The sequence below is a fragment of the Corylus avellana genome, chromosome 2 (assembly GCF_965113065.1).
Source record: "Corylus avellana chromosome 2, dhCorAvel1.hap1.2, whole genome shotgun sequence".
NCBI classification, from domain to species: domain Eukaryota; kingdom Viridiplantae; phylum Streptophyta; class Magnoliopsida; order Fagales; family Betulaceae; genus Corylus; species Corylus avellana.
In genome coordinates, this window is record NC_142491.1 from 7,174,372 (window position 1) to 7,186,697 (window position 12,326).

General features: G+C 37.0%; 1 protein-coding gene across 1 annotated transcript; it reads left to right on the plus strand.

Moving 5' to 3' along the window:
• The first annotated feature begins 2,762 nt into the window (after positions 1-2,762).
• On the plus strand, positions 2,763-11,465 carry PRMT3 (protein arginine methyltransferase 3). Its single transcript, XM_059596597.2, has 7 exons — positions 2,763-3,151; positions 3,691-4,245; positions 4,382-4,479; positions 8,786-8,864; positions 8,952-9,212; positions 9,303-9,470; positions 10,817-11,465. The coding sequence occupies exons 1-7, from the start codon at positions 2,849-2,851 to the stop codon at positions 11,255-11,257; spliced, it is 1,905 nt and encodes a 634-aa protein (XP_059452580.2). The 5' UTR covers positions 2,763-2,848; the 3' UTR covers positions 11,258-11,465.
• Positions 11,466-12,326: the final 861 nt, after the last annotated feature.

A 12,326-nucleotide genomic window follows, 5' to 3' on the forward strand; every position in this document is an offset into this window, starting at 1 on the left:
TTCCCTTCAATTAAGTGATGGCAATAATATAATAAAAAATGAATGATAAATAATATTTTAAAGCAAATAGATAATGAGATAGAAAATCTGTTGGAGTGTGGTGAAAAAATACTAGCTAAAGTAAAGAATTATACTTTTTTTAGCAGGTAAAATACTTAAGAGATATGCTATAGTGTAATAAAAATATCATTTTTTGTCCATAAAAGTTTTAGGTGGGAGGTGTGATACAGTCATAACTTAAACCCAACTTTAGCCCAACTTCTAGACCAAATTTCTCTCTCTCTTTTTTTTTTTTTTTTTTTTTTGAAAGGTTCTCTCTAGTTTAAGGCTTTCTCTCTTCTCCACGTGCAGTTTTTTTTATCATTTTCCTTATTTATATGATGGAATAGCTCTTCACTTACAGAAAATAATACTTAATCTAAAAAATTAGATAAATATATATTTATTGAGGAATTGAATGGGTTTCCCCGAAGGCCCATTCATTTATTTTCTACGACCTAGATTGAAAAAAAATAATAACTTCACTTACACCCCTGATGCATGAGCAATTTTGCAATCATAACATCAAAGTTTATAAATTTTTAATGTTGGTATCTCATCATGTTTCAACTCCTTTTAATTTTACCCATTTTTGGTTATAATGCTCAAAATACCCCCTTTATATATATATATATATATATATATATATATATATATATATAATGACAAGGCATTTTTTTATTATTATTATTTTTAACAAAAAATGGGGCATTTTAACCAACAACCAAAAAGTGTGAAATTAAAAGGGGATAAATATGAAATATCGATATTGCAAATTTTAAATTTTAAAGATTATAATTTTAAAACCGCTTTATACTTCCAAAGGTGTAAGTCAAGTTTTCTAAAAAAAACAAAAAAAAAACCTAGATATTCTATGGGTGGCCGGCCACCATAGCTTGACAAAACTATAGGATGGTCGCATCATACCGAGTGTCATTGGGGTGACCTAGCCACCCCAAGCAATATTAGGGTGACCACAACCATCATCAATAACATTGGGGATGGTCACAACCACCGCCAATGGCGCCATGGGTGGTCACACCGCCCCTGAAACTCCTCAAGGGTCCAGCACGAAAGGGCTTTGAAGGTGATACGATCACCCTGTGGTTATACCATGGTGGTAGGTGTCGTCATCAAATTAATGAATACGAATAATTATTTAATTTCACATTTTTTAATTCTCAATCAAATCTATTGTTTTTCCTAATGAAAATCGTCATTATGCGTACCAAACATGTCCTAAATGTATGCCACGCTGAACAAAACAATTGATACCATATCTCTCCTATTTGACACGTCATGATAATAATTAAAAGATAAGTGGTAGCTCACCCCTAACCTACGAGGGGGGTGCCCATCACCATATGAGAGGTGGATGCCCTTGTCCTATTAAGGGCAATGTCCCAAATCACGGAGGGAACGTCACCAATCATAGTGGACGACCTTCTTTAAGAAGGAACAAGATCTTCTCCAGTTAAAACGAACTAAAAAATATATAGTTAATTATATTGAATATATATTTTTGTCTTTTCACTTTCGATGGGACAAAAATACTATTCCAATATAACTAACGAAATATTCTCCAGTTCAATTGAGGATTCTAATTCCTGGGCATGTTTTGTTAGTTAATTGAATGGTAAATAAATGAACTTATTTACAATGAGAATAGAATTTAGAAACTTAATTATTGAAATTGAAAATTGATGGGCTAAGTTAAATTTCGCATGAAGACCTGCTAACTAAAACTAATTTCCCCTTTATTAACTAATAGAAAGTCTTGAAATCTTAAACATTTCAATTGCAAAAAAAATTTCAAGATGGAGTTAAAAAATAAATTGTGGTTCCTATAGTTTCAAGTCCCTAGTTTTCCCTTTGAATTTATATTGTTCTTCCTTTGTCTTCCCCTTATTGTCCAACTACTGGTCTACCATTGATAATAAAAGATTGTTTATTGGTCAAATGCCATTACCAAACCTAATAATCTAGGAAATAGTCAAATTTGCCTTCATACTAAACACCAAACCCCTATCTCTCTCTCTCTCTCAAAAAAAGAAAAAAAAAAAACCTAAAACTACAAAAAAAAATTATTTTCAAAATAAAATACATTTGACTTTACATTTAACACATTTGGATGGAACCCATCCTTTTCAATCTCAATACTTCAATAATGGTCTTCAAGAAATAACTAAATCAACTAGAGACTATGCCTCGTGAATCGAAAATTAATAATTTGAATCCCTTTTTATTCACTCTCATCTTTTATGGACATATAAAAAAAAAAAAAAAAAAAAGAGAAAAGTAATTCAATGGCGGTAATAACAGTGAGAGAAAATTGACTTTTGTAATGTTTTTAATGCGATAAATGATAAAATTCATTAATTTCTTAACTATATTTTAACCATCATCATAGTAAATGGATGAATCTATCATTGAATTTGTGTGAAATCCAAATAAATTCTCAAATTTAATGATTGATTTATTGCATTTATAAAATAAGATGAAAAAAAAATGAAAAAAAATATTATCATAAATCAATTCACACCCTTGTGAACTTTTTATTTTGGGGCAAAGCACATATGTGGAAGTTTTTTTTTTTTTTGGTTTTTTTGTTTTGGTTTTGCATAGGCCTTAGGGCTTAAACACTTTATATATATATATATATATATATATATATATATATATATATATATATATTTTAAAATATTTTTGTTTGTTTTTTTGATTCTGCATAGGCCTTAGGGTTTAAACACTTAAACCGCCACGCGAACCGTGCCACTCTGCTCTTTCGAAACCCTCCATTACAGCACACATGGCCAAAGCTCTCCCACCAAACGAAACAGAATCAATGGACTACGAACTCGAAGAAGAAAGCGAAGACGAAGTGCTCGAAGGCTGGGACGACTGGGAAGCCGAAAAGGACGACGTAGAAGAAGAAGGAGACAGCTCCGACTCCGACTTACTTTGCTTCTTCTGCGACTCCAAGTACGGTTCGTGCGATGCGCTATTCAAGCATTGCAGTACTTCACACCGCTTCGATTTTCGCGGTATTCGGACAAGCTTGGGTTTGGACTTCTACGGTGCGTTTAAGCTCATCAACTACGTCCGCTCTCAGGTGAGTGTCTTATTTGGTTTGATATCTGTTTGGTTCCTGAGAAGACGAGCGAAAGTAGAGTAATAAAACTCACGCTGGATTAAAATTCAGTATTTTATGAGCGTGTATTGAGTTTTGGTTGCTGAGAAAGCAGAAAAATTACGAGACGGAAATTCATGCCGAATGAAGTAAAATAACCGTGTAAAGCTCAGTTTAGTGGAAAATATTGTTCTGTGCTGTCTTTTCTTGCATATTCTCAGCATTCAGAGAAGATGTTTTGGTTTGCTTTGTAATCTCTTCTGCTTGGCTGTCAAGAAAAATGGAATCGATGTGCTCTATTATTGCAAATCGCTCAGTTTAATGGTTATTGTCGTGTCGAAGTCCAATGATGAAAACCATGTCAAGGGTTTTGATTGCATACACACACATGCGTAGATTAATTGAGATAGTATAGGGATTTGAGGATTTGTGTGCGAGATTGCAAGGTTAATAACTTAGTGCATATCAAAAGTTCATGGTGTGATATTTTCTAATCATCTATCATTCCTTTTTCATACCAGGTGGCCAAAAACAGATGTTGGAGTTGCGGTGTTACCTGTCAGTCTAACCAAGATCTTCAGAATCATTTACATGAAACAGTCAACGTTGAGGACATTAAGTCGCTTTGGGAAGATGATAGATATCTGAATCCTTTCATTAAAGATGACTCACTCTTGTACAGTTTCGGTGAAGATGAAGCAGGTGAAGATGACTGTACTGCATCAGCTGACAAAGAAGAACTGATGAGGGATTTGGAAAATTTTGAAGAGATTTCTATTGATGACGAGAATGCAGGGGACACTACCGTATTTAGTGCAGATACCTGTGACAAAAATGGAGGGATAATTGTTTCTGCTTCCAATGACTGTTCACACACAGCAAGTTCCTTGGAGAAGGTGGTGGTCAATGGTGTGGATTCAAGAGAACATGCTGACTCATCTGGTAGAAAATTGAAAGATAAACCTTTAAGAGCTTCTTTTCCTACTCTTATTGCAAAGGATATCAAGAATGCGAACAAGAATTATTTTGGGGCTTATAGTTCATTTGGCATCCACAGAGAGATGATAAGTGATAAGGTTCTTAGTTTATCTCTTGGTTTCTGGTAGATGTGAACTTTAGTTGTGTCAATTTTTGCTAGTAAAAAAGCTTGACTCGGAGGAAAAATGTGCAAGATTCTTGTTAATGCTATCTCATATATAATGGTTATTGCAGGTAAGAACAGATGCTTATAGACAAGCTATCTTGAAAAACCCTTCTCTCCTGAATAATGCTGTTGTGATGGATGTAGGTTGTGGGACTGGCATACTAAGGTTAGATGACAAATATGCTTTGTCTTACTGTTGTTATGATTAGAAGAGTTTTAGCTGTTTATTTATTTGCATCATAGTCCACTATTCCATTACCAGGTGCTGATGCAGCTGAGACCATTAATAGAAGTTCTGAACCAGATTACAGTTTTGACTTCCTGACTCTGTGTTCTATATCGCAAACATTCATCGTAACATTTCCTGTTATATAAATATCCTTGATCATCATTATTTTTGTATTAGGGAAGTGTATTTTAAATGTAAAACACTTTTGTTCTATACCCGCACATGATCACATATTTTTTTTTTTTTTTGATTAGTAAAAAAGATGTATTAATCAAAGCGCAGAGGGGCGCAACCCTAGTATACATGGAGTATACAAGAGAGCGACTAAGAAGGAGAAAAAGAAGAAGGAAACATAAAGTGATCACATAATTATCTCATGATAATTGATATATGGAAGTATTCCTTTTGAAACATTTCTGCGTGATACGATGGGAGGCTACGGTTAGAAGGCTATCGCGCTTAATTCATGTAAATTATAGCCCTTTCCTGTTGTTTGGGGAAAAAAAAACAATATGACGATGGCTTAGTTTCCTTTAGTACTCTACTAGAAATTATAATTAAGCAATAACTTATAATCTGGATGGTCAAAAGTATCCTTACCTGCTAACCTGCCCTGGATGTTTCTTTCTACTTCAGGTGGTTCTGGCTTTTTAATGACTTGATTGAGCTACAATACATGTGAATCTACTAGTTGGTCAAAAGGATCCTTATGTAATAGATGTACTTATACTACAGATGATGACAACTTTGTAATGCCTAAAATGAGCCATATCATGAGTTGCTTCTATACGCAATGTTCTAATAAATTTCGAACAAACTTTTTTTTTTTTTGATAAGTAATAACCAGTCTTATTGAAAGTGTAAAGGCGCCCCAAAGTACACCAGGAGTATACAATAGGATCACTTAACTAGAAAGGGAAAAGCGAATAAGAAAGTCATCGTAACTAATTGACACCGGGAAGACAAGTGCCACAGTCCAAAGGTACAATGTATGAAAGCAATAGGATAATAAGTCTTCCAAGGAACCCTCCAAGTCCTCAAAACACCTATTATTTCTCTCCCTCCATAGACACCAAAAAAAGCAAGTAGGCACCATCTTCCAAACCGCAGCACTCCCCCTCCTTCCCGAAGACCACCAATAGGCGAGCAAATCGAAAACCCGTCTTAGCATCACCCAAGACAACCCAAACTGACCGAAAAAGGCTCACCACAAAGCATAAGCTACCTCGCAATGAAGAAGAAGATGATCCACCGTCTCCTCATTCCTCTTGCACATGCAACACCTGTTCGTCACAATCACATGCTGCTTCCTTAGGTTGTCTAGTGTTAAAATTTTGCCCAAAGCCGCCGACCACACAAAGAAACTCGCCCTCGAGGGAGCTTGTATACGCCACACACTCTTCCAAGGGAATTGCCTCCCTTCAGTACATGCCAAGGAAGCAAATAAAAGTTTGACCTTGAAACGGCCTCTTTTGGAAAAAAATCCACCACAACCTATCTTCACACCCTCGTCTCACTCGGGCAGAATGCAACACCTGGAAAAAAGAGACAAATACATCCACCTCCCAATGATGAGCCCCTCTAGAAAAACTAACATTCCACTGATTAGAGCCACCCCGCACCTCCAAATGAACCGCAACTGAGGCGTCCTTCGCACAGGCAATACTGAATAAACCAGGGAAAGCTGTCTTGAAAGCCGTATCTCCACACCACAAAACATGCCAGAAGTGAACCCTAGTCCCGTCCCCCGCCTCAAAACGCGTAAAGCCTTGGAAAGTGTCCCACCCTTTCCTAATATTCTTCCATAACCCTACCCCAAAAGTACCTAAAATCTCCATAGAGCACCACCCTCCCCATAAGCTTCCAAACTTCGCATCCCCCACAACCCTCCACCAAGTATCTCTTTCCGATCCATAACGCCACAACCATTTTCCTAACAGGGCGCGATTGAACACCATTAAATTTTTAATACCCAACCCGCCTTCCTTAATCGGAGTGCAAACCCTTGACCACTTCTCCAATTGGTATTTGAACTCTTCGCCTAGCCCACCCCATAAGAAATTACGCTGTAACTTCTCAATGCGCTTGGCAACGCTAACCGGAATAGGAAAAAGAGACAGATAATAAGTAGGCAAGTTAGTAAGAGTGCTCTTGATAAGCGTGACCCTGCCACCCTTCGACAAATACAACATTTTCCAACCGGCCAACCGACGTTCTATCTTTTCGATAACTCCATCCCAAATATGCTTAGCCTTATAAGTGGCCCCCAATGGCATACCAAGGTACTTAATTGGCAGAGAGGCAACCCCACACCCTAGAATACCGGCTAGCATGCCCACTTGCTCCACATTCCCCATTGGAATCAACACCGACTTAGCCAAGTTAACCTTCAGACCGGATGCAGCTTCAAATAGTAAAAATAGACTCCGCAAATATCGTACTTGAGCAGGCATAGCATTGCAAAAGATCAAGGTATCATCAGCAAACAGAAGGTGTGAGACTGTAGTATTACCGACCTTGAATCCATCTAGCAGTCCCCCATTAACCGCCGCCGAAATCATCCTACTCAAAGCTTCCATCACAAAAACAAACAACAGAGGAGACAAGGGGTCCCCTTGCTGCAATCCCTTGAAACTGCTAAACTGCTAAAGAAACCATAAGGAGAACCATTGACTAGAATTGAGAATCGCATCGAAGAAATGCAATGTTCTATCCAAGAGCACCAAATCCCCCTAAAACCACACTTCCTTAGCATATGTAACGAGAAATCCCAATTCACATGGTCATAAGTTTTTTCCAGATCCATTTTGCAAATAACCCCTAGCTCCCCAGATCTCAACCGACTATCAAGGCATTCATTAGAAATCAAGATAGGATCTAGAATCTGCCTCTCCTTAATAAAAGCACTTTGCGACTGAGATATAATCTTGTCCAGAACTACCTTCAATCTGTTTGCTAAAACCTTGGCTATGATTTTGGGTTGTTGTAACTGATAATTGAATTACCTTCATGATATGAGTAGTCACAAATGCAAAGAATTTTTTTAATATAAAATAATAAACTTTGAAGAGTACCTATGCAGCCTATATATAGTGGCATGGAATAGTTTGATTTTTTCTATTTTTTCTGAGTTTTGGAATTATGTTTTTTTTTCCCCCTATAATTTAGGTGTTCTCTTGTATACTCCCTGTGTATTAGGGTTGCGCCCGCACTTTTGAATGAATATACATTACTTATCAAAAAAGAGTACCTATGCAAGACAAATCTAATAAAGGAATTATTATTGTGTGCTTGTATACACTGTTGGGCCACTTCTTGACAGCTTATGCCTTTTGCACTAATGGTTTTCAACATAGTTTTAGTCTAGCAGTGTGTTGTTTGTCTAAAAGGTTTTCTGTTGGAATCCTTTGAATCCTGGGAAAACTTCACCCATTTTAGTATCTGTTTATCTTTGTTTTTGCTTACGTGCTTGTGGGTGTTGGATAATCTCTTGACTTTAAGCTTTTGTTGTTCATGGTTTCCTATCGGGTAAAAGAGAAAGATATAGTATGACTGAACAATAAAAGAGTTTCATGGCCTGTCTATTGATTTGAAAATATGTTGTATAGTTATGTTTGTCTTACTAGCTGAATTTTGCTTGATAAAATCGTGTGTGACGTGCATTAATGGGATCCATGGCTTGCCAGTCCCTATACCCAGTTGACATTGGGATTCTTTTAGATGTTCTAGATCTAAGTTGTATCATTAAAACCATTCTATAATTTCAAAATTGTGTTTACTGCTCTTTCTTAATCCTCACTCATCTTTGAGTGGAGTCTTCTCATGGTGTTATATAGAAATAAATTGGGCTTTGGTTTTAGATACCACATCAGATTGCTACGGTTTATTGGCAGATGCCATTAACCATGTAGGCTGTTTCTATTGGTATGTTCCATCTATGGTTGATGCACTAGGATAAGTGAACCATTTATGTGGTGCATTTGCCTAAAAGTTTTTAACTCAGGCTCACTTTTATTTTAACAGTCCTTTACTTGAGATTCTTTAAGAAAAAAAAAAGGTCCTTTACTTGGGATGGCCAATCTCCATATACTAACACTTAACTAGAAGTTAAAAAAAGGTTACATTTACTAATGATATGTGAGGCCATCTATTTGTTCATTATGTAGTTCACCTGTCTATATGTCTCTCTTTCCACTAGGGTTGTTTAACTGATTTTTTTTTTCCCTTCTTTTTCTTTCACCAGTCTATTTGCAGCTCAAGCTGGGGCTTCAAGGGTAATTGCAATTGATGCAAGTGAGAAGATGGCCACAGTTGCAACTCAGGTAAATTTTCCTAGTTTTATAGCTGTTAAAGTCTCCTTTGTATTTCCTCTCACTGAGTTTTGCCCTCCTTTTGTTTGTTGTTTGCAGATTGCAATGGATAATGGCCTTTGGCGGAGTGAAAGCCAAAATGAAAGTAATAAGCATCCCACAGGGGTAATAAAAGTGGTTCATGGGATGGTTGAAGAGCTTGATAAATCTTTACAAGTTCAACCTCAAAGTGTTGATGTATTATTGAGTGAATGGATGGGGTATTGCCTACTTTACGAGTCAATGCTCAGCTCGGTGCTCTTTGCACGGGACCGATGGTTGAAGCCTGGAGGTGCCATCCTCCCTGACACTGCAACTATTGTGAGTCCCATACAATATTCCCTTTGCTTGTCAAATGAGTGCTTTTTAGTTCTTGAGAGCTTATCAATTTCTCTTCCATTATCTTCGCAGTTTGTTGCCGGATTTGGTAAGGGTGGTACTAGCCTTTCATTTTGGGAAAATGTATATGGTTTCAACATGTCTTGTATTGGCAAGGAACTTGTCGGAGATGCTGCACAGATTCCTATTGTTGACATTGTGGATAATAGAGATATAGTGACTAGTTCTGCAGTTCTTCAGGTTAGTGTTACCTCATTAAAAGTGACCAGTTCCTTTTTAAATAGATCGGGCAAAACTTGATTTTCCTTTTTCTTTTTATCTTCTTTTTTTTTTTTTTTTTGGAAGGGGGGGAGGGGGGGGGGGGGGGGGGGCGGTGGGGTGGTGTGGAGTGGGGATATGACCTAGTATCTTTTAAGGCTTCCCTATCAGTTTACTTTGGCTTGTGTAATGAATCTGGATTTTCTGAAACTTCTTCATATTGTTCATGAATTTTAAAACTTCAAGCAAATATTAGTATTTTAAATTCAGCTTTTCCATTTCACCCCAAAGGACCAAACTTAGGTAAAGTTGCCAGAGTATGTGGAAGAACTATTGCATCCAGTTGGTTAGATAGTGTCATCTACATCCAGAGAGTTGTATGCTTTGAAATATTTGAAGGTAAAAAGGATAAAGAGATATTCTGGTTTTAAGACCTTTTGTTAGTATCTTTTGGCCTGAATTTTCTGAAGTTCTTTTTCACCTACGTTATTTAGAACTGGCCAAACTTTCAAAAATAGGGAAATGATGCTGGCTGTCTTTGTTTTTCTTTTTCTTTTGGTTCATTCTCTTGGGTACCCCTTTAACTTCAAATTCTCTAAAATTTCTTTTAAGAGTCACCGAGTTCTTTGTGCATGATCATCAAGGCAGGCACAAACTCTTATGGAATTGCCTTAAAAGAGTTGGAAGAGATTTTTTTAGCACCCTTTTCTTCAACTCTGTAATTCCAAGTTCACGGTCCTCAAAACTGCAAAATTGTGCCAGCATATTCAAAATTGTTTTGACATCCCCTCCCTCCCCCCCCCAAACACACACACACCAAAGAAAAAATCGTTTCTGTAAACTTCTCTTTTTGGATGAATTTTTTGGTTAAACACAATTTTTTTTGGATGCGTAATTCCCTTAACTTCTCGCACTATTCTTTATGACAAAATTGATTTTGGCACTATGGTTTGTCATTCCCATTTTTAGGTCACAAATATTCTGGACCAAGTCTAATTCCTAGATTAGTGGTAAACCTTGACTAATTTTCTTGTCGGGAACTTTTGGATACTACACATACTAACTATACATGCTTATTATACTTCTATGATGTACTGATATCAGTAGAAGCGTATTTAGTAATCGAAGAATTCTGAAGCATGCTAATCAGTGATTTTTAGAAAATGTTTTTCCTGATTCTATTTTCCAGTTGTGCGCCAGAAATGAAATTGATGGATCTATCTTTTTCTCTTAAATAAAAATACCTTACATAGATTTTATATTGGCGTTTTGATGTATAAATCTGGTTTTTAGTATGTGTTAAAATGCAATTTTTTCTTTGGCTTCAGTCTTTTGACTTGGCAACAATGAAACCCGATGGAGTGGATTTCACTGCAAGTGCTGTGCTGGAAAGCCTCTCAAATGATTTGGAATGCCGAACAACATGGTGTTATGGGGTTGTCTTGTGGTTTGAGACTGGTTTTACCAGCAGGTTCTGCAAAGAAATGCCAGTTGTGTTGTCCACATCCCCGTACACACCCAAAACGCATTGGTCGCAAACAATCCTTACATTCCAAGAGCCGATTGCCATAGCATCATCAGCAAAACCGAGTAGCGACACATTTGCAGCAGTCGGCACCGATGCCTGTCCCGCTACGAAAATTCATTTGCGCATTAGCATTGCTCGTGCTGTTGAACATCGCAGCATTGACATTTCCTTGGAAACTGCCGGTATTGGCCCTGATGGTAGGAAACACAAGTGGCCTGCACGACTTTTTACCCTACACTAAGGACATATCCATCGTTGCTGCTGAACATTGCAGCATGGACATTGTCTTAGAAACTGCTGGGATTGGCCCTGGTGGTAGAAAACATGAGTAGCCTGTACAACATTTTAATCTACGTGAGGACATAGCCGGTAATTCAAAAGATGGGGTAATCACACTGGCGTTTTCCGTTTTGGCAGCCAGTGTGGATTAGTTTTGCCTCGTTTTGTTTTGTTGTTTCAGTATCCAATTTTTTTCTATAATTTATTCAGTCTTCTAAAAGCTTTCACTATTATATTATATTATATTATAGTTGATCTTGCAATTAATACTGTTTGGCCAGGTTGAGCATTGAGGTGCTCAGGCTGTGTTCAATTGTCTTTTGACGTAAATTTAGTGGTTAGAGAGTTAGAAACCGTGAAACCGTGTTGAGCAAAACTCAATGGTTGCTCAGAGTAATACTAGAAGGACTGCCTTCAATAGTCTTCTTTGAGTTTTTTCAAATGTGATCTTGCTTTTAAAATCATGATTGAAATTGAATTTGAGATGATCATTATTGAATTTTACTTTATTGGTAATTTTAAAAGTTACATCACTATTTCTTGACATAGTCGGTTAACGGGGATAAAAGTTCTCTCAATTTCAAGTAAAACAGAGAAGATTTATTTCATGACCTAAATTAGATCTTGGATCTTTGCTTCCCCTATTTTCTCTTATTTGACATTTCTTCACAAAACTTTACATGGTATCAAAAGCACCACCATGTGTTCGCCTGCGGTGTGGTAAGGTACCACCCTGTTATGTTAGTAGCCAACGTTGATTCAAAGTGTCAGCTTAGATCACTAAAGGGCAATTTTTGTTTTCCGTTGTCTTTCTATTCAGTCATTCGAAACAAAGTTTCTTATCCTTTAGTCATAAAGAAGCATAAATGTGCTATGTTATTTTCTCTGGATTGAATCCAATTACTGTCGCAACGTTCTACCCTAACATCCAAAAACGTTGTGTAGTGTTTTGCCTTAGTTGGAGGAGTAGTCTTTGGCCCAAATGTCTCTTCGCATCACTTGAATGTATGTTTTTGTCTTCTGTTTTATAC